This window comes from Haliaeetus albicilla, chromosome 5, assembly GCF_947461875.1.
Source record: "Haliaeetus albicilla chromosome 5, bHalAlb1.1, whole genome shotgun sequence".
In the NCBI taxonomy this organism is placed as follows: domain Eukaryota; kingdom Metazoa; phylum Chordata; class Aves; order Accipitriformes; family Accipitridae; genus Haliaeetus; species Haliaeetus albicilla.
The window spans coordinates 23,565,084-23,588,886 of NC_091487.1; the positions used below are offsets into that span (position 1 = coordinate 23,565,084).

Genomic DNA, 23,803 nt, shown 5'->3' on the forward strand with positions numbered 1-23,803 from the left:
TTCATTCACTTCTCTGGGAAGGCACTGTGGTGGCTTTTAGCTCAAGCAATGATAGTTTCCAGAGACCTTGAGTGGAAGCACTCTCCCACAAAGTACTCCGCTCCTAGGATGCTGTCAGTAAAAGTATGCTTTATAATTTTTAGCTAATGCTTAGTGGTGAGATGTCTGAAGTAGTATCAAATAAAGGTGAAACCTTAAGATCCAAACACTGTACTGTTTAGTTGGAATAGAATTCAATAGAATAGAATCATTATTCTGAATTTTGCTCATCTTTCTTCTTTTAGGTTGTTTTTTCTTTTGAGGCATTCATAAAGATTTAATCCATACTGAAAAGTGAGAGTATCAATTTAAAGAGTTTGTGCCTGGCTTTATTACCCCTTTACAATCTCATTCCATATTAATTTCTTCTGTGAAGATATTGTTAAGAACTGGAAATAATCTAAAAGAGTAATTATAAAATTGAAACAATTTTGAAGGAAAAAATCCAAATTTTTTCCGCTTACAGAGCAACGAAGCAAGCTTAACATTCGTTTACAGAAAAAATGTAGGTAATACTTTACTTCAGAATATATAGACTCCATTATTGAATTTGTATATCAGTCTGATGCTGTCAATCACCACAAGCATTTCATTGCATGAAGAACTGAGTAGTTTCATTTAGGTCTTGGTCCTTCTATTTTGACTTGTTGAACACAACTTAAGGGTACATTAGCAAATGCATTTATAGAATGCAAGGAGAGGAGTAGTGGGAATAGCAATAATATTAGTTAATTAAGAGAAGAGATTGGGGATATTTCAAGGTAAGTAGGAAAAAAGAAAATTTCCTTCAAAAGATAATCTCATTGCTCTAAAGACAGAAGCTTCTTCATAATTATCACTGTTTTACAATTTACCAAGAGAAGAAATGGTAAAAAGTCTATATAACTCAAACTGTCAGAGGCTGAGAAAGTCTTTTGTCTTTCAAGTCCTTGAATACATGCCCAGATCAGGCTAAGGAAGGAAGCGGGTTCTGTCATGGTCTTACAGCTGTTTGATGATCCACAGTTTCCCTGTCAAGTTCTTAATGAGTATTACAAATTGCTGTTTTTACCAGGATCATATTTAAATTGACAGAAAACTTAGTTTTTTATGTGCCTTGCTTCTGTCAAGGCATGAGATGTGTGATGGAACCTGGAGGAAGTTTGCATTGCATAGCTTCATGTCATCCTTGTTTTCGAGGAAGAAGGGACTTCCTTTTCTAAGGCTGTTGAGCTGATGCTCTTCAAGTGTATTAAAGGGATTATAAGTATGTTGGGTTATGTTTTATTATTAAAGTAGCTTCTTAAGTAAGAGTGGAATGTAAGTATTCTGCTATAACCATGCTCATTTTTCTTAAAAGCTGGAGAAATACTAATACTTCATTCTTGGACTATAAGACTTATGTACACAGACTGGTGTAATGATGTTGTACTACGGATTTTTCATGTATTACAGTGAAACACATGCTGCAAGGAAACAAGCAACAGAGCAGGATTAAGATCTGCCCTTTAAGGCTGGAATGTTTCTAAGTTATTGCAAAAATATTTCAAATTTTGAAAGATTAACATATTCCATCCTTCCGGATATGTGTATTTATATACAGTATGTATATAGCGTAACATCTCCAGGCTGACTTCTGACATTGTGGAAGATTTCATTCTAAGGGGAATAAAAACTGGAAGCCTCCTAAGATTTCTTTTTTGGCCGTTTTAAAAATGACCTTATTTTAAAATCAATGTGTTTACCATACACTGCAACTGGAATTCCTATTTTGAACTGGTCTTAAAACACTTCAGATTCTAATTTCTAAAAGAGCTTGTTTTAAATAAAAATAATTATTTTGCAGTCTTGCTGTAATCAACAGATTATGCTTGTTATATAGAAGGGAATTTTTATTTCCAAAGAATTATTTACAACAAAACCAGTATTATTACTACTAAATGAAAATTTTCAACGTTACTGTGATTGAGAATCAATGGTATGACTATACAGGTCATTCAGCTATACAATTATGCATTTTTCATGTGTTAACCTGTTATCATAAGAATTGGAGTTACTGTAAAAATTTTTAGATCACAAAGTTAGAATTTCTTATTTCCTTAAATGGTATTCTACAGAATAAGTATGATTTAATTTGAGCATTTTATTTGTTGCTACTTGTATAGTTTTTAAAATTAATTTCTTTTTGTTGTTTAGGAATTAAATACTGCAAGTTGACGATGAATTGCTAGCTTGTAATAATCTAACTTATATAAGTAGTACCATTACAGTATTGGACAGATCCAGGAACCATGCTGCATCTGGGTTTGGAAGAAATATTGGTAATCAGTGGCAGTTCACTGATATAGGTGCCAGCTGTAATCAGGGCATTTTTATAGAGCTGTATAGGAAGTGTGTGGTCATCAGAAGCTGTGTAGCTTCTTCCTCCATCTGAATGACCAGTATGACTGCAGAATTTTATGTCTCCAGGTCAAGACAAAGCAGTGTCAGGTCTCTGGTACCTTAAACTTTGTTGCGTATGTTCTGTTCTCTTCTGATGTAGTGCAGGTGTAGACTGGCTGCAAGTTGCTCATGTGTGATTGTTCTCTTTCCTGAGCCTTGCTCTTAATCTGAGGCCTGTAAGAGACAGCTCCATTTTCTTGAATTAAGTAAATTGTTTTAAAGACTTTGTCTACACTATCTCAGCAGAGCAGACAAAGTCCAACAGAAACAGAGTTTATTTCAGAAGTTCTAATACTGTTGTCCTTCAGCCTAAGTATACCAGTTTGCTAGTGTAAAAATACATGTCAAGACAGCAGCAGGACAGACATTTACAAGATACAATAAAAGTTCTTATTCAGTGGGAAAAAATCTCAATAATTGATAAAGTTAGCCCTTTGGGAGAAATGAACTTTGAGGATCAAATCTGTATAGGGGCAGCACAGTTGTGTGTTGCACTATAACCTTATACTATGTGTAAAGAATAGGGCTGGAAAAGATGCTGTAAGAAAGCTTGATATAGTCGGAGAAACCTAGCATGATTAATTTCAAAGATGATTTTGAAGCTGAAAGTTGTCTGTGATTTGTATTTTATTTTCATTGTTAATTCTGTAGATTGTCATACAGAAAAAAAAAAATCTGGTCCTTATGTTGACTAAAAGACCTTTTGAAATAAGTATGCTGGCAGCAAAAATGTAATGTTGCAGCAAAGTGAAAGTATACTAGGCAAAGGGGAAAAAAATACAGAATTCACAGAAAAGGATACAAACTTTTGGGTAAGAGGCATAAAACAGTTTCTGAAGAGCAAAACCAACTTTTCATTTTGGTTATTTTCTTGTTTTCTGAAAAAAGTTTAGAACCGTAGTTTTACAGTGCAAAACATTATTTTAGAGCTAGGGCTTAAGCCTTTACTTTTAGGCTCGGGAGCTTTAATTTGCTGTCATTGTGTTTTGTCTTATGCAACATAAAAAACAGAAGAGAAGAGAAATTTATCCATTAATAGATTGCTAAAGGATATAAAAAATCTTATGTAAATACTATGAATTTTCAACACTGAGCACATATTCTGAGAGACTGTTTTTCTGTAGAGAGTTCTCAAGAGGCATAAGCAGATCATTGCACTTTTTGGCCTATGTGTCATAACAGTTATACCTTTCAGGGGTATATCCAGTGAAGCACATTTACTATTTGCTTGGTACCTCTCCATTCCTGACACTGTTGAGAATTCATTCCTAACCGAAGAGATGATGCCTCAGCTATTAAAAGCACTTTCTAGGCTTCTGTTTGTCAATATACTTTATGAAGTGTGCTACAAGAGGCATATATCATAAATATCACATCAAACATTTTATCAGCTTTGCAAACTTCAGTTTGTTCCTAGCATTTTGTTGAGACTAAACAGACATGCAACTATGACGTGAATAGGTACAAGAATTAGGTGTGTAGGATATACAATGTGTTTTTCCATTTATAGTGGGATTCTGACAGTCATTTTGCCACTTCTTTGCTAAATGTTAATTCAATGTCTCTATCTGTAGAAATTATGCAGTGTTGGGAGAATGGGATAAGCAATTCTGTAATAAACAACTCATTTACAGCTCTTGTCAACCTTGTAATAAGGTTTACAATGTCCATGTATAACAAATAGAATTTTATAATATGTTTATTATACTGCTTGTACTGGATATTCATTTCTCTATGTAATCTCTGTTCTGAGACTAATACCCTCTTACCTTTTTACTCAGTGAAACAGTGTGAATTTGGTTTTGTCATGATCAGTCTCTAAGAATTAGATTGATCAGAAATAAAAAGTCAAGTGTCAATTGAAAATAGCATATACTCCACTGCACAAGAGAAAAACAAAGGTCCGGTGTTGCTATTCAGTTTGTTGAAATGGGAAGAAAAATTCAATTTATGTTTATATCCCTTCTGCATGAGAAGCAATGGCTAACTTAAATGTTTAACATCATTCTCCTCTTAATAGTCTTTTCTCTTTTAAGGTATAGGAGATTTTTTTCTCAAATCTATGTATTAAATGATTTTCTATGAAAAATTTACTAGAATTGTTATACTGTAGATTTTTGTACACAGCTACGTGGAGGGAATAATAAGTTAGTGCATTTTGATATTAAAATTTTCAAAATAGGGTTTTAGATATTAAGTGAAATATTGCCAGTCACTGAAAGTTAAACTGTTTACTAGCTGAGTTGGCAAGTCTCATTTGTATATCATTAGTTACCATGGGACAGTACAACAGGATTGTCCCAACAAGGAAGAAACTCAAAGCCTAGCTACAGCTGAGAAAATTAGGAGTAAGAGTTACTATCATGGTTTTCTTCATAATTGCCAGCTCACTGTTTCTTGCATCTTCCTCTAAAGCATGTGTAGGGAGGTGGTGTGTTATATAACTGCTAGTTGCATTATATTGTGGTTTCTAATACCAGTCTAATTGCCAAGAAGGAACTTCCCTAAATTTGGGCATTCTGTTTTGCAGCAAGACGCGCTGACCTCTGTGTGTGTGTGTGTGCTTGGTTGAAGTGAATGTTTTCTTAGAAGCTGTTTGGGTCTTAGTGATACATAGGGCTGCCTAGTAGAATTAAAAGCTTTCTTATAGTATTTATCAAGGACTGAATCCCACAGAGCTATAAGTTTTTTGTGTGCTTTACTCTTCTGACTGTTTATTAAAATGCCCAAGTGCTAAATGATCCCTTTTTTCTGAGATTGGTAGGGAAACTTAATTTCAGGACCAGTATCTTTCACCTTCCAATGTTATCTGCTGTCCTTTGCTGCAAACGTTGCAAATGGATTGTTTAGCTCTGATCTTCAAACAGCCCAATTAAGAAATACACTTCTAAGCTCTAAAGAATTACTCATCTCAAGTGACAAGTGTCCTTGGCTAGAAAAGCTTTCTGTTTTGCAGCTGCCAGCCTCCTTTGGTTTGCCCAGTTACTTCAACTGAGTTGTACTAGCTGCTACAAAAAACTTGATACCCTTAATCTTTGACCCTTCCTTAGCTGTTAGGTCCAAGATCAGTTCTGTGGATTTTTGCATTAAGAAATGCAGCTGCCTTTCAGATGTAGCCAAAAGGAAATTTGCTGATATGCATAAATATGGTTGGGATGATAAACATCAAAAAAAGAAAAGCCTAGGATATTAAGACAGAGAACTCACTGAAGTAAGTGGCATTCAATTTCCTGTTTTGTCATTTATATATGCCATACCATAATTTTTATGTAGCCACTTTGCCCATAAACATATCAACATAATTTTCTAAAACAAGAAATTGCAAATTATCTTTTCAAGCTTGTACTTGGTGAATGAAAACAAATTAAGTTTCAATTTCTTTCTGTGTACTCCTGGAAGATTTTATTCATCATCAGAAGGGAAATGTTTCTCCATTCAGGAGAGAATTGTAACAATTCTATATTGTATGCAGTGACAAAACAGAATGTTCACCTGTATTTTCTGTTTAAAATGTCAACTGTTCTGAAGACCACACTTTGAGAACATTCCTTACTATATTTTGTTTTATATAATGCTGATCTTTTTTTTTTTCTCTCTCTCTTTTTTTTTTTTTTTATTTCCAGGTTATTTAATATTCTAATCAAAACTATGGGAGAAAAAGCCATTGGTCAGTTAGCTTGGGTAGATCTGTGCTATGGACAGAGGTGTGATTACAGCTCTTGCACACAAATCCAAAATAATCATGAGTTAGTGGGTCAGAATGCAGTTTCCCATTCAATGGAGCCATTTAATGTGACTGCAGACAAAAGGCTAAATTCTTGCTTCTATTTCTCACTCCCATCTGTGCTACTTGCTCCTTCCCATCTTTCATGTCTGGTCCTCATTGGAGCCCTCTATAACCATATATTAGTCACTGTTAGCCATATAGGATTATCCGTGTGTTTTGCCAGCATACTCTGTTCTCATTTTAAAGAACTCAGCTGACCCTTGTGGAGGTCCAGGTCTAGCATTTTTGCCAGGACAAAGTAAGCAAGAGCAATGCACAACCAGAGGCAGGGAGCAGATACCCCCATGCCTTTTAGCAAATGCAATCTCTGACGTGATCTGACCACATCTGTGGGAACTGGAGCAGTCAGTGGTAGCACCATGTCAGCTGGGGTTGCACTAGCTTCTGTGGGACATGAAGTAGGAGTAATTACACAGTCATTAGTACCCAAACTAGCTTATTTAAAGATTACTCCTTTAATTAAAGAACTTCAATGTAGTATAAATGTACTATTATTCAGTTAGGGTAAAAGTTTACTGGCTTCTCAGTCTCTTGTAAAATTTGAAGTGTTTATTCATTAGCATTGTGGGTTAGATTTTCTAAAAAAACCTGTTCTCAAGTTTTATTTATAATAGGAACATTTTTGCCTGCATTCCAGCACTAGTTGGCAATGTTACTGCTGCGTGAGTAATAAACACCTATATACATGGTTACAGCTGCATCTCGTAGTAGAATCAATTCATTATTGAAACACTGGCATTTAAGTCCTTAGAAGCATTGCTAATCTTCGTAAAATGCTTAGTAGCTGTAATTCAGCAAGGAAATGGTATTTGTGCCTACTTACAATTTAGTGGTTCACAGGTCAACAAGAGGTTACTGAATGGAACAGCAAAAACTTAACATACATTTATTCACATCCCCTGGTCTGGACCTTTATATGGTGTATGGAAGATTGTATTTACCCTGTCACAGGGGTAGAATTCTGTACAAACTGTGATTACATCCATTTTAAAAAGTGTGGCTACACCTACCCAATGAGAAGCTTGAAATCATTGTGATTGATGCTCTTCAAGATAGTACCAAACCCAAGTATAAGATACGGACTTTCTTTGAAGTGCTGTCATTTATCTTGACTGATATGTTTCATCTAGAGGAGATTCTGCTTCTCACATGCTGTCAAATTCACATTCATGCAAACGTGTAGAAGAAAAAGCAGTTACTTATCAGACTATTTTAGAGATTATGTCAATATGGGTTTCAACAACTATTTACTAACTGGATTTACAGCATTTCAGCTAGCACACTTTTGAAACAATGAAAATATCCTCTTTAAACCTTTGCAGGGAGAGAAATCATGAGTGAGATCAGACTTACGTGAAGCAAATGTGTGCTGACCCAAAAAATGTTATCTTCAAAAAAAGTTGAAAAAAGCCACAGAACCCTAAATGACCAATAACTGCTGGTTAATGTTGCAAGTTAGTATTCTTCTCTCCTATACAGTAAACCTGGTAGACCAGTGTCAAGGGCTCTCTTTTAGCACAGTGTATTCCTTTTGGCCTTTTGTTCAATTATTCCAGCCAATGACTTAGTTGTGTATTTCAGTCGCTAACTGCAACTGACTAGGTGGTTGCAAAAAGCCAATGAAGCAGGCAGTTTCCCATTCATGTCATTTTCATTGTAACTTGTCTTTTCTTTGAGTTTCTTGAGTGTCAAAATAATTTCTAAATTCAGTGGATCTCAGTGATCTCCTCAATTATCTTTATTTTTAGATTTGTTTTAATCTTATTTTTTCCTCATAAGAAACTCTGCATAGTTATAACTGAAAAGAGACTTCTCTGGTTGTAGTCAAGCCGTGCCAATCTAAGGATAGCATAAACGAAGAGTTGGAGTCTTTATATTTTAATAGATATTTCAGTAAATAGTAGCCAAAAGAAAAGCATTGCAACATACTCCAAGTGTTTCTTTTCAAATACCAAGTGTATGTGTGTTAACGAGTTCTCTTTGGGATATGTATTTTTGATAATAAGCAAGACGAAGTTTGAAGCTGCTTTCTCTGGTACTGAAATTCAAATATTTTAATTACTACATTTAATGGTACTAAGAATTTTGTTTGCCATAAAGAAAGTTAATCTTGCACTTAAAAAAATTCCTGTCTTTTTACCTGCAAGTAGAAGACATAGCCCAGAAGCTACAATGACTAGAAGAATATCACAGTTGTTATTGTCTGAGGTTTGGATTTGGTGTTGATTGGAAGTGTTGAAGTGCAGTTACAGGACAATGTTCCTTAGCTCATGTATGAGGAGGCCATAAGCAGTAACAATGCTGATTTTTCCTGCTATATTCTATCAGTTTTTCATCCTTAACTTGAGCATGTTAAATGGAAAAAAAATGTGATATTGACACATTAGCCTTCTGGTTTGTTTAATCACTGGCATCTTTATTAAGATTGCTGTGATTGGGAAATGATTGTCCCCCTGTACTCGGCACTGGTGAGGCTGTACCTCGAATACTGTGTTCAGTTTTGGGCCCCTCAATACAAGAAATATATTCAGGTGCTGGAGCGTGTCCAGAGAAGGGCAATGAAGCTGGTGGAGGGACCTGGAGCACAAGTCTTATGAGCAGCGGCTGAGGGAACTGGGGTTGTTTAGTCTGGAGAAAAGGAGGCTGAGGGGAGACCTTCTCGCTCTCTACAACTACCTGAAAGGAGGTTGTAGTGAGGTGGGTGCTGGTCTCTTCTATCAAGTAACTAGTGATAGGACGAGAGGAAATGGCCTCAAGTTGCAGCAGGGGAGGTTTAGATTGGATAATAGGAAAAATTTTTTTACTGAGAGGGTTGTCAGGCATTGGAACAGGCTGCCCAGGGAAGTGGTGGAGTCACCATCCCTGGAGGTATTTAAAGGATGTGTAGATGTGGTGCTTAGGGACATGATTTAGTGGTGGACTTGGTGGTGTTAGGTTAATGGTTGGACTTGATGATCTTAAAGGTCTTTTCCAACGTAAACAATTCTATGATGACTATTGACAGATATAATTTTACACAGGACATAAAGAATGTTACAAGATGGGAGTGGCTCGTAATTATTAGGGGTTTTTTTGTATTGTTTAAATCATTGATTTGAGGATAGATTCAATCAATGACTGTATGACTTCTTTTTAATCTTCACAGCAACCTTCTGGTTACTGCAGATTTATGGATGTAGTTTTTGTAAGTCGATATTTAATTTGTAATCAGGAAATGACAGCATCCTGAAACTCCAAACTGTTTTTAAAACAGCCTACCAAGATATTCATTAAAAGTAATTGGAAGAAAATTAAATTTTGGCAACTGCATTCTTGGTACCTGGTGTGTCCTATTTTAATTTTCATGGCAGAAGCCATGCCTTTCAGATAAACTTTTGCTTTACTGCATTGTTTTTCCATGTTTTTGTTCAGGTTTTTTTTCATTGTACCATTCTTGACATCTGTAGTTCTTGTTTTCAGGCAAGAAAGTTCTTCTTTATGTTTAAATTACTAGTTTATTGTAAAATACCTATATTAAAATAATTTTTAAAGAAATCATTAAATAGAGGCACAAAGAGAACTTTAGCCCATAGTGGTTTTCTCTGTCAGTAGAATTATGGTTTAGTGAAGGCTTCAAATAAGAAAAGCTGTGGTGGTGTCATCCTACAGCAGATGAAGCAGATTAAAGTCCATAGTGCAAGGACACTCACGTAGGAGATTTAACGCTTCCTGCTGAGGAAAAGTGGCTGCTTAGGATCAAGTCAAGTTGGTTGATTAATGAGGCTGCCAAAACCTGAAATACAGGTGGTCTGACTTTATATGCTTTTACATCTCTCTAGGGAAGAGTTGAGCAAATCACATTTTGCAAACAGAAGGTTTTCTATAGCTCTGCAGTTGTGGCTCACCAATTTCTCAGTGCTTCTTTGAGTTAATAGCTATATGCTGCTGTCCCAGCTGTGTTGATTTTGACATATCATCTCACTAGATTCTAGAAGAGACCCTTGATTCTATTCTGGCTGGAATTCAGCTTGCTTATTTGAACACTACTTCAGAGAACAAACAATACCTGGGACACCACTTCTGAATTTATAATACCTAGCAGCTGTTTAGAGAATACATTCATAGTTCTAGATGACAAATCTCCATAAAGATTTGCATTGCCATACGGACACTTCCTCTTCCAGATACAAAGATATGTTTGGCACTCCTCATAAAGATTAGTTGGTATGCATCACTAATGACTCAAGAGCCATGGTGAGGTCTCTAGATATGATCCACCACTCCTAGGAGAGCCTCTCTTTGAATAATTCATCTAGCCCTTTCTCTTCCTTGTTCTTCCCACCCTCTTTCTCTTCTTAGACATCCTTCTCATTAGACCTTGCTTCTGCTTGAACTTTTTTTTTTCCTCTCTATTCATGTGCTATGAAATATGTAGCTTGACATAAAGGAGAAAGAATGTTGGAGTAACAGAAGCAAAGAAAACATTTCAGAGTTAAGAAAATTGAATGCCTATATTGCAAAAATTTTCTGTGGTTCTTAATATAGAGCACTACTCTCCAAGCTTTTTTGATTGCATACCCCATCGATAAAAAATTTTTGAGCACACACCCCTAATATAGTTATATTTTTTTATTGATAATAAATACACAGGTAATAAATATACATATATATTGGTAATAAATAAATACACACACCTTTGGGAGTGCAGTCCCACTGAGCTAGAAGACCATTATTCTATGCCTTGATCACATTTTCATAATGGAACCATCTTTGATTCAGAATAAGACAATGTTTTTATTTTATCACTTCAAAGTTAGCCTTCTGATATGTCTGTGTTGCTAAGTGTTTCTTACTGAAACTTGCTGGAACTTACTAAAGCATCTAGGAAGTGATGCTTCCTTTGGGAAGTTGTTCTTCGGTCATTTTTTAACTAGAAACCCTAAGGTCCCTTAGGAGCTGTTTGGAATCCTCTACAGCATGTCTGCTGGTACAGAAGAGTCATTCAAAGCAAAACAATGGATTGATTACTTATAACTGTTCTTCAAGATATGTTAACTAAGTATATATTCACAACCCTTCCTCTTACTCCTCCTGCAGTAGCTTTCAATTGAGAATCAATATGGTCCAAAATAAATATGGTAGACATAGTTTAACATCTCTCTCCCAGCTAATAAGTTAGGCAGTTGCTAAGACATAATGAAATTTTGTTTTGTTACCACCTTTTGCATTCATAAGAATGTCTTTTGCATGGATTTCAGTGCACTTTAAGCCTCACAACAGCTCTGTGAAGATAGGTAACTATTTTCTTTAGCCATTTTTAAATGAAGCACAGAAAATTTCCCAGGAAGATAGTAGTAGAAGTGGCAGAGCCAGTAATAAAACTAAAAAGTCTTATGTAAGCATTAGGGAAAAAAAATCACCTCATTCTTTTGATAAAGGCCTCTTTTAAAAGTGCATAAGCAGCACATTGGAACCTATGATTTTTTGTTTGGTAATCTTGTAGTATAGTTTTCTGAATGTATTTAATCTCACGTTCAGACAAACTGTTCCAGTGCAAGCATATTTGGACTGTAGAAGGGGTTATAGCAACTTGGCATAGTATCTTGTATACTTAAACTGTGTATCCACTCTTGTACTTTTGAATTCAGTGTAAGGCAGACACTGTAATGGTAGGTACAGGGGGGTCATAGAACAGATAAGGAGAATTTAGGACAGCTTCTTGGGACAAATGAAAAGTTGGAAGAGATTTTCTAAATGAAGTGTGGGTGATAGTTCACTTTTGAGTATCTCCATCAAACACGAATCAAAGTGAAAAGGAAATAATAAAGAGAAATAACAGTGTGAAACATAAGGAAGAATTATTGAAGGAAGGAAATTAGAAGCAAGATTTATACATGTAAAGAAGTCTTTGGCAGCCCAGACATCATGTTTAAAACAAAAGGAAGCGGGTTTTTTTTACACAGTATGTGCTTCAGTTATAGAAACTTGTTGCAAAATGTTCTGATATCCAAAACAAAAAATCCGTTCAATGAAGAAATAGTCAAGTTCATGGAGGTCAGATAGATTGTGGATGGTCCAGATGCAGTCCTTTTTCTTAGGAATTCTTTCAGCTGCTCGTTGCTGGAAGCTGCCATTAGAGTAACTAACATTACCTTTTTTTATCCTCCTGTCATAATATCCACTCATGCTTACTGTCTGAAGTGGGGTGTAGGCTGCATGATTTTAGGTCTGACCCAGTAATGTACCACCAATTCCTAAAAGTCTTGTAAAAGTCATGAGCATGAGTATGACTTGAATAGAAAATTATCTGAGAATCTTAAGTTGAACTTCTCTGCTGTCCCTCACACCCCCCAAATGATTACATTTCCCTTCTATATGTTATCCCCTTCTTTTCCCAAAAGCAATTAGTTTCTTTGCAAATAAGGAAATACAGACCAGGCCAGCACTGGAGATGTGAATGTTTGAAAGTTGTGCTACAAAATATCAAACCTGCCTAAGCCTCAAGGATTAGAAAGAAAACACAGTATGTTCTGTTTCCTGCATAGCAATAAGTCTCTTAGGGAATCTGAACAGTGAAATGTTTCCTTCTCTGTTAGCTTCAGATGCCTTTTTTTCTATTCTATGTTATGATTGTGGGTGCTGCTTCAGGTTAATGCCAACAAACGCACCACTGTAAGTTTAAGAATCTGCTTTGAAGTTCCACAGCAAAAATAAAACTATATACCTAAAAAGTATCAAAAGAATGAATTAGTTAAAAAAAACTTCAAAGTTTTGTGCAAAGTATATTCTTTTGAAATATTGACTATGTTACTTGCTAAAGACTACAGTAGCTAATAAATTGCTAGAATTTATAAAGGCAAAGAATATGGCAAAAGTGAATCCTTTCTTTTAAATGGTATTCCTTTGAGTTTGGAGATCTTTTTGGATGAGAAAACTATTGATTTAGATACAGATAAACAGCTGTTTCAGTCTTGGTGGTTATGACCACTGCATTGATTGCAGTGGTGGTAACTGAATTATAATCTTTAAAAACAGTGGAATGTGCTCAATGTTAATATAACAGTTTGCTAATGGACTAGAAAGCTCTAATCAGTATTAAAAATCACTTAAGACTTGTTACGTTTAGCAGAAGCTACAAATAAAAAAAAAATTTGGTGACCTTTGAGTTTGGCCATGAAAACTATTAAATGAAAACTATTAACCATCTGAATACAATTCCAAAAAACCCCCCAACTTTTGAGATTTCTCCCTGCTTTATCTTCATTTACTAAACCTATGAATGTGGTGGGGATGAAACTAGCAGGATAGAAATATTCTGTATCTTAGAGATACAGTATGTTGTATTTGAGTCAAACAGTATCACCTTTGACTTCAGAGATTTATTTATTTTTTTAAATCTTGCTTGGGGTTACATAAACACATTCTGAAATGCTCATAATTTATAGCCCTTGTTCTACACTAGCAAAAATCAAGACTCTAAGAAATACCTATTTCTCTAGAGCTCTTTTAAGATAATAACATGTTTATGTAGAAATTCCCTTAATAGCTTACATGCGTGGCAAGTACTGTTTCAATTGGAGTAGTTTGAAGCAAGTCCCAGTGCTGGTTTACATCTCAGTTGTTTTAGTGCCATGGTGATTTGTGGTGTCTGGCCTGACTGTACAAAGGTCTAGCCTCATTGAAACATCTTTTAGAATTGAGTGTTTCTGGACCTTTGCACAGTACTGTGAAGCCATTCACCAGAATCATACTGACACAGGTACAGGGCGAAATTGCAGTGGTTCTGTCTTTACTAGCCATGAGTATATCTGTTCTGATACATTTTGCTTAAACTGTTCAGTTAGAAACAGTTTAATTCACCCGCAAAAATAGGGCCTTCATGTCAGACTTATTGTGTGACGAGAAAAACTTGTAAGTGGTACAATATGTGATTAAACTTTGCGGTGTAGGCATGTACAAGATAAGTAATTTCTAGCTGCAAGAAACTGGTTTATTCAGCTGCTTGAAAATTCCTTCAGGCTTGATGGAAAACTGTTTGGCTGCTTTGTGCATCTACAGGAATGCTGCAGTATCTGTTCAGCAGCTTTATGGGAAATGTATCCAAATGATGATTAAAAGCCATGGGATGTGTATTTGAAGTGAGAATAGATAAGAAAGACTTGAAATAAATATATTGCAATTTTTGATCAAAGCAAATTTAAAGATAAAATTATCAGGGTGTCTAAGTGATTTCTGAAGAGTTTCCATATGCTTGCATAATATAAAACCGTAAATTTCTAGGGTTGCAAACTTTGGGAAATCAAAACCAGTTTTACTAATGTATATCTGAAAGCCTTGACTTGTGCTTTGGAGAAGAACTGTTCTTAGCTTGATGATGCAAAAAATAGGTTGACACGTTTCTCTGAGCTGCCATTCTTTTCTGGTAATAACCTGGATTTCTTGTTTTAATGCCACATAGTAGCAGTATTTTGCATGCTATATGAGTTGCTATATAGTTTCCTGTGGGATCTGCAGCTGCTTCAGAGGGGTGAGAGTCTTGAGTCAGATCTGCCGGCACCTTGCAGATATCTTGGGTAGTTTACAGCATACTAGCTATGTATGCAGAACTGAATTGAAGTGCAAATGTCAACTTCTGAGTAAACTGAATCACATTTTAGGGTTTTTGACTATATGACTAGATATCTGTGACTATAAGAACTGATTCTGTGTACAGTTCTGTATTTGTGCATTCCTTTTTGCTAGAACAAGTTATGAATTAGCAGGTACCAAATTTAAATTCTTAGTGGTGAACATACAAATCTGCTATTGATCCCATTTGTTGACTTTTCTCTGGCACTTCAGTCTTCACAGAGACTGTGAAGCAGAATGTGGTCTATCACTATCTTCAGTTTCTTAAAATGAGACGTCATGCACTGTTTAAAATCCAGTTCCTACTTAATAATGAATGAAGGCTGTTCAGTGTTCTTTCTGAAATAAATCTGTGATTTTTAGTTCAAATGCTTGGGAAGTTCCTTGCTCCAGGTAATATAAAGTCAATGTCCTGTTTCCCAGCTTTGTTACTCCCAGCATAGAGGTAAAGGAGTTGAACTGCTTTTTAACGTTCTAGAGTTAGTTATTGGCACATTAATGGATCAGTTAGAATAAATAAGATAGTACAGTTGTATTTTACTCATTCCAAGCAACAAATATCTGCTCCTAAATCTATTTTCTGATACTTTTCACCAGCAGTGAAAATTACAACATGTGTGTGCGTGTGTGTGTGAAAAGTCTGTCTGAATAATTGCATACCTTTTTTCTTCACTTATCTGAGAGTTATGATGGAATATAAAATCTTCATCTCCAGGTTAATATTTGCAATGTATTGCAACATACTATGTTGTTTCAGTGTCAGGCAAACTGCAAAGGTAATGATTCTTATGGAATGTTTTAAATAATAACGTGTATATTTCCTGGAAGTTTGGTCAGATAAATCTAAGCCACTGTGGTATAACTTCAAGGACACTCAGTCGGATTTTCACTGACACGTAGTAAATGAGATATAAATCTTAGACGATTTAGAGTTTAACCACTGTAAATAAATTATTTTTGTAAAACTACACAAAAGTATGATCCCTAATTTTGCAGACAATATCCTGAACTTGCTGTTGATTTTGAGTGGTATCAAACAACTGAAACCTATCTGATTTTTTGAGTAGTTTTAGCTTATAGCTCATTATAGGATTGTGAGCTTCATATTGAGCTAAAAATAAAAAAAAGGAAATATGTTGATGAATATATTTCTGAAAGTCATTTCTCTTGTTGTCTTTTTCCATGTATTATTCATCTTTTGGGAAGAACCATCAATGCCTGAAGGTGCCTTTGTAATGCTTTTTCATTAGTGCTGATTCTTCTAGACAATCTATAAATTGATGTGTTCTGCACCCCATGAGAATAATGATATATTGCTTTGGAAAAAACCAAGAACCCTGTGGTTACATTAGGCCTTGAAAGATGATCATAGCAGGATTGTTCACAAATGTAGAAACTCATGGTACTGTGCAATTTCCTTTAGGAAAGAAAGTTATAATTAGAGAAACTCAGAGGCTGTTCACAGGATGGATGAAAGGGGCCTCCACTAGGGCTAGTGACTGTTTTCGCTATATTACAGACACAGTGCATTTTCTATCTTAAATTTATTGTAACATTATTTTCTGGCACTTAATATATAAAACATGTTTGCACAAGAACTTAAATATGGGAAATGTTTTACAAATTATAAAACAAATCAATAGAACTTTTCAGATCAAGTAAGCAAATATATTCTGTCATTATAAATAGCAGTGTTTAAAAGAATGATACAATATGCTGTATTTTTATGGGACTTTTTGTAAAGCCATTTAATATGTATTGCTTTTTTTTTGCTTTAGCTTTGGAGAAAACATGCTATTAGTTTAGATGGAGTATTAAATGGAATCATCAGTTTAAACGCAGAACTTGGTTCTTAGGCATATGGTCATAAAGGGCGACTCCGTAAAGTATGTATATATTGTCAGTTAAATAACACCACTTCAATGCCCACCTGTCCTTCTGGGGCAGAGTTTTATGAAGCATCCTGCAGGACAGCTACTTTAGGTAGTAGTACAATAAAGTAAATGGATTCTAGAATATCCCTAATTTCAGATGCAGAACTTTCATATCTAGAGACTGTTAGCAGAAATTAGCTCAACTTACCTTACATTTATAAAAGGCCTTTGAAAAGAACCTTGTAATAACATCCTTTTCACTTAGGATAATCATGTCTGTACAACAGAATCTCAAATATTGCTTTAGAATGAAAATAAAGTGAAGTATAAGAATCTTTTTTTGGTCAGAAGGAACATGGGGGAGAATCTTTCATTTCCCATCCCTTTCTCATAGACTTATTCCTCTCTTGTAGTTTTTTTGTTTGTTTGCTTGTTTGTTTGTTTTTTTTAAGCTAGTATTACAATACTACTTTTTACCAACTCAGTTACAATACTGGAATATACCCAAGGAAAACATACAGGGCAGCCACTTTCCAAACCCAAATTCTCACACTAACTAATGTTGATTGCACCACATTTAGCTACAGTAATTTATATGGCAGTTGAGTCACTGTAGTGGAAAGCATACCAAAGAATAATCCAGAAAAACATGAATGTGCCAAAAGAAAGTGAAGAAACAGTCATTTTATTAATTTAAAGAAAGGATTTGAAAAAAACTGCATAGAAGTTAGGAAGAAAGAACAGCAAGTCAATGTCTCTGCTTGTGAAAGAAATAACTAAAATTTTGTGCATGTTATCTACATCCCTTTTAAAGGACTGGTGCCTGAAAATAAATCTCAAATAATCTGTGCGCAGTCAGAAATGGATAATGAACTATGACAAAAAAAGGTAACAGGTTAGGGTGCTCACATGGAGGCTTCATAATGAGAGAAAGGAGAAGGAAAAGATTAGAGAAATAAAGGAAAGAAGGCAAATTCATGTCTGTAGAATATTATAGGTAGTTTTTATTGTGAATCATTTAAACTAATCTTTGATAACTGAACTATGCATTTATCAGTATATACACAGGTATTTCCAGTTAGCTGTTCTGTACTTGGATGCTGAGGGAATTAACAGTCAGAATTCAGTCCTATGAGGTTGTCAAGGCAATTTCATAATCTCATAACTCTCCTAATTGCTAGCAGATGGGGGCATATCTTGATTCAAAGTTGGTCTCTGGCTTAGTTAAAGCAGTGCTCTTGTCATGCAAAACTCATGAGTGAAATTCTGATAGTTAAAATAGTAATAAGCCTGCAGCATGTTTTTTGTTTTTCCTGCTCTCCATGAGGTTATAACTTTTTAAGGTTTTCCAGAATTTGAAATATGATGCACTTCACCAAAACCATAATTTTAATCACAAAAATATGTAAATGAAATAAAATAGAAAAGCAACTCATATGACATATCCCACAGAACTCAAACAGAAATTAATTTCTAACACAAAATGTTACATATGTGTACATATGTGCCAATGTATGTAACTGTCACACAAGTGAATATAAGGTATTGGGATTTTATGGTGTAAAGATTATAAAAAAGACTATAAAAAAACCCTTTTCTAATACGTTTGTTACAGTGAACTGGCTATTTCCATTATCAAAATTGTTCCATTTTAGTGAGAGAAGGTAATTATTGTGATAATAGTAAAAATTGCTTGCACTCATTTCCTCAGAGGATGTTACTTGGTTGCTAAACAAGTAATCTAGAGTAACTGACCTACTTAGCTTTGACCTTCATAGCTTTGATGACCTACTTCTGTTTTAATCAATTTTCAGAGTGAATCTCTGATTTTTTTTCATTCAATTCTATAAATACACCAAAAGAATGATTTAAGCATAGGCAAGTTTTTCTGGGAATTTGAATGCTTTTTTTCCTCCAGTCAAACTTTTTTCCTGTAGCTGTTTTTTAGTCACCTCAACAGCCCGTGCTTGGAAACAATTGTATCACTGACCCATTTCATCAATTAGTTTAATCAGCTGAAAAGGAATGTTGTAAAAGCTGTAAAACAAAAAACTCACTGACTGTTTTACACAATATTTTTTCTGTCAGGCCACGATACAGGAAGTTGAATTTACAAGTTCCATTTTTCATTTTACAGAGCTACTAGAGAAGACCCTCAGAAGAGAGGAAGAAATGGGAGCTCTTCAGGTATACTTTCTACTTAATTTACTAGCTACACTTTTTGTCACCCTTAAAATTACTAAATTGTATTGCGATATTATGATTTTCTGAACTCCCTTGTATCTTAAATTCAGCTTTGGAAATATATACAGCCAAATACAGACCTGATCCTAGTAATACTGCTGAGTTTCTGCCCACCAATGAAGTTGCACATTAGAGAAGATTAAAGTAGTCTGCGTTCTCCTATGAGTCAATAAATCTAGTCCATCAGTGAAAAGAATGCTGCTTTTAAGTCACACTATATACTGAAGTTGTTCTGTTGTGTTATACTGCTGGCTTCACTGAAACTGTATGTGAATAGGGGCAGTGCAAATATGCATTCAGAACTGCAAAAACACTTTATATTCTACTCCGTTGGTTGGGTTAGATTTTCTGGGCTGTGTTTGCTTTCTTCTGTATCTCTGAATAAAGCTGAAAGTAAAAGATTTTAAGTATTTTAAATCTCTGAAACATTAAATGTCCATAATCACCTTCCTGAGGAAGAAGGGACCAGTCAATATACACTAGGACTTGACACAATATAGTAAATCCTTATTGTATGTCATCTAGCAGTAAAGCTGCTTGTGCTAAGCACTTTAAATTTGCACTTAGAAAGTAAGATTTACCCTAGGCTCAGCTTTGGAATAGTATTTAAGCATTACAGTCAAAGAAAACATACTCCTTTGAAATGAAAATGGCTAGAAAAGGAAAACCAAGCTGAAATGTCTAAATTGTGAGGCTCGGGAGGTTGTTAGGGAGGGTCGTGTATGTAGTCTTCAGAACACAGAAGGAAAAAAAGAAATTTTTAACAACAAATTACAGCAAACAATGCCCAACATGAATATAAAAAAGTTTAGATACAACATGAAGAGTGTCTCAGTGAAGGACCATTCTATAAGTGTACTGGAAGCAAGACATTTATGAATGAATTAATGAAGATAAGGCTGCTAAGGAAAATGAAATTATGTATTGACCTGAGTTTTGACCATAGGACTTTGTTTGAACATAAGCCTTCTCTTCTCATATAATAAATGGAAGGCATTTTGAGGGCTAGAGGTATCAAAGAGTTAGTGTAGAAACAGTTTGATCCAGTAAGAAGAGACAAGTTGTAAGACCGAAAAGTTACACAACACACCAATCCAGCTGTTTCCTGTTCAAACAAAAATCTTGGCCCAGCTTTCTGGCAGCTCAAGTTCAACAACGCTGAGAGCTTGTCTGCGCAAGCAGTTTACACAGGTGCATATCTAATTACATCAATGTAAAAAGATCTCCTTTCATGTGAAGCAATTCTGCATCTGCTTTCATGTGAAGCTCCATAGTTGACAAATTGTTCTAATGATGTTACTTCTGATTGAATGAGGAGTAATTTTATACTGCAGAAAGTTGCATCATAGTAGTGTCTTGTGTGCATATATGTGCTTACCTGTATTTCTGATGGTCTGTCAAGCTCTTGATCAAATTGTTTTATGCCCTTACCTGACTGGTGGTTCTGGTCAAGTGTGTGACTTGTACTGCTCTAACTGTGATTTTCGTATTCAAATGCTTGATGGTACTTTTTTACTCCTTCAGATGCCCATGCTTTCACAGTCAAAGTACTCAGCAAAAACATCTATTATTTTTCTAGATAGTATCGTATCCAGCTTAGTATATTTCAAAATGTTCCTAGTCTGGGATCCTCTGTTCTTGTAATCTTGTATTCTAAACTTGCAGTGGCTGAATATGTACAACTTTGCTAGCAAATAGTTGTAAAACAACTTGTGTCATCATGACTGAATCTCCCCAAAGCTGTTGCATCTCAATATATAAAGCATAGGAAGTAAGAGGAAAGTGAGAGTTCCTTTAAACATGGCATTTCCCAGAGCTGAAACTGGCACACTTATCCTTTTGTTAACCAGGTGACATGGAGTATTTGTTTCCTTTGAGTGCCAGTTCAGCAAAGCATGGGTGTAGTTGGTTAATGTATGAATGCTTTCATTGAAGTAGATTGCTAGAAGGTAATTGTCAAATTAAGGACCAGGCATTGGAACAGGCTGCCCAGGGAAGTGGTGGACTCACCATGCCTGGAGGCGTTCAAAAAATGCGTAGACGTGGCACTTCAGGACGTGGTTTAGTCGGCATGGTGGTGTTGGGTTGACAGTTGGACTTGATGATCTTAGAGGTCTTTTCCAAACTTAATGACTCCATGATTCACTAGCAAATAAAATAGCACTCTTTGCCCCCAAGGCCTACAGTCCTTGGATAGGATTCCCTTGGTATTAGGTCCTACTCAGTCCTTGGTTCCGTAGACAATAGGTCGTGTTGATTCTTGTTATCTTTTTGTCTACAATTCCTGGGATCCTGTTTTGATAAGTATCTTATATATACAGAGAATTATATGTAGTAAGTCAATCCTTGATGCATTTTGTTTGCAGTCTAAACAGACCATATGCGTAAAGCACGTTCAGGAAGCAGGTGGACAGAAGGATCATACGTTTTAGACTATGGACAGACAATTGAAAGCAGTCAGGTTATCATGGCTGAAGGAGTTATTTCTTGTAACGTGAGCCATGAATGCTGACCATAGTCTTAGAAAAGCTAGAGACATGAGGAAATCTTCTGTCAGAAATCAGGGTATTGCTGTGGGCAAATGATGACTCGGGATACCATGAGATTCTTTGCCATGTCTCTGCATCAAGTAACAAGAATATTCCCCAGAGCTAAGGACGTATGTTTTATTATGCTTTTTGTTTGCTCATTTTTTGAGGGGAGACAAAGAGCACCTTTTGTTAAAAATAATTTGAATAAAGTACAATTAGTGCTTCCACAATGCTGTCAGCTGAAAACCACAGCTGACAAGACAGAAAGAAAAAAGCAGTTTTATGAGGATTGTTCCTGGAAATATTGGGCTAGTAGTTTTCATGTGTTCTTCTAGTCAGGGAATATGTTGGACTGCAATTAGCATTTCAAAGACAAAATAATACTTTGTTAGGTAGACAGTGGGAATCTTTATAGCTACATCTCTCTACGTGAACCTGACTCTTGTCTTATAGCTTCCATCTTGACACATAATGTATGTTATATATGCGGTTCCTTGATACAGAGTGTTTTGGGAGCTAGGAGGCTGATGCTTTGGATGACATCACTGTATTCTTGGTTTTTCGTTTTGAACTTGTTGCATACTTTTGACTAGAGTTTCTATGTTATACATAAATTTATATTTATGTATGAGTTTATATAGCTATATATGAGTTTATACATGTTCCAGATAATATTTATGTTCTCATTACACATATGCTTGCTCTCTGTTGTTACATGTGCACTCGTACTCAGCATAATACAATTTTTAGCTTCTGAGTAGTCTAGATCACTTTCTACAGTCTCTTTGATAGCCACACCAAGAATATACCCTCACTCCTTTTCTTACTTCATTGGAAGAAAAAAGGCTCTGATTATAAGGTTTTCACCTTTCTTTTTCTGAAAACCGTTCCATGGTACAAAAGATTGCATTTGTGAAACTAATATACTATGCATGATAATTGCGATATTCAACAGTATGGATGTTCTCTGGGAAAACATACTGCAATGTATGCAAGCCATGCAAGCCATGGCTTGCTTGTAAATTGCAAGCCATTTTAATTTGCTTTGGAATTAGTGACATGCTAATATAAATAAAAAGAATTACATATAAAATACAGAATTTTAATTTGAAAATATAAATATATGGATAATGTATAAATTATCCATGGTAAATTTCCTAATACATTACGTGCTAGTCTTCAGAAAATTATCTGCTGAGAGTGTAAGAGTTTATTCAGTTTTTAGAATTTGGCAGGAAGATCATGCACTTTTTTTAATACATGAGTCATTTTGAAAACACCATTTATTCTACCATTGGAATCATCCTACTAATACACTGTAAGGCTTTTTTTTTTTTTTTCCAAAGTAGTCCTTTTTAACTGAAGAAATTTATATCTGAATTGCTGTTCACTATCACCACAAATTTATGAGATCTGTAAATACCATCTTTTATATAGTAATGAGTTTGGGTTTTGTTGCAGAATCTGTAAATAAATATGAGTGTTTGTAACAGCCACTGCAATTTTATGGAGGAACAAGCATCTCAAAATAAATATTTTTGAGTTTTTCACATAATATTTTTTGTCATAAGTTTGTTCTGATGTACTGAAATACTCAGTCTGTATCTCAGACCTGCTTCCAAGAAAGAATAAAGTCTTTAGTATTTAATACACTACCTTTTCTGAGAAAAAATTTTAGTAAAATGCAGTAAACTTTTGCTTATGCAACATTATAGTTGGAATCCCCAACTACCATGCATTGTGATGGGCACTGAGCAAACATTTCTTAATAGACAAGTCAAAGTTAAGTATTCTAGAACCTCACATTATCCTAGTTTTACTGATAAGAGACTAAGCCATAGGTAAAATAAATCTATAGGAAATCTGAGACATGTATCTGAATTTTTTGATTCCCAGGTCTTAGGGATAAAATCACCCTTCATTTTGTCTCCCAAAAAAAAAAAAAAAAAAAAAGTTTACACTTTTGTCTGTTGTTTTTTTTTTTTTTAAAACCACTACTTTGAAAGAGTCCTGTAACTGAAAGTGGTAAGGAGTGCATTTTTTTCTCTCTCCGTACATTTGTTTTATTATTTATCATTGGTTTATGCACAGGGAGTTTTGAACCACTGTGTATGCAGTTCCAACATCAGCCAGTTTAGTGACATCCACTACTGGCAAAATGTTAGCATTTTTTTAAACAGTTGTATTTTGATAGTGTACTAGATTTCCATCAAACTTGTTTATGTGTGCATTCCTGTTTTCCCTTAGATATTTCCTTGTACATACTTTCCTGAACAGTCTTGCTTGGGTTTTTTTACATC

General features: G+C 35.1%; 1 protein-coding gene across 7 annotated transcripts in view; it reads left to right on the forward strand.

The window, feature by feature from the left end:
- CEP128 (centrosomal protein 128) overlaps positions 1–23,803 on the forward strand; it is a 141,369-nt gene that overhangs the window by 89,571 nt on the left and 27,995 nt on the right. For all 7 annotated transcript variants that reach the window (XR_011324705.1, XM_069783718.1, XM_069783720.1 and 4 more), the window contains one exon: positions 18,866–18,915. Coding sequence is in view for 6 of the 7 variants with exons in the window: in XM_069783718.1 (XP_069639819.1) it covers positions 18,866–18,915 (50 nt within the window). In the remaining variant the exon portion in view is untranslated. The remainder of the gene's footprint in view (positions 1–18,865; positions 18,916–23,803) is intronic.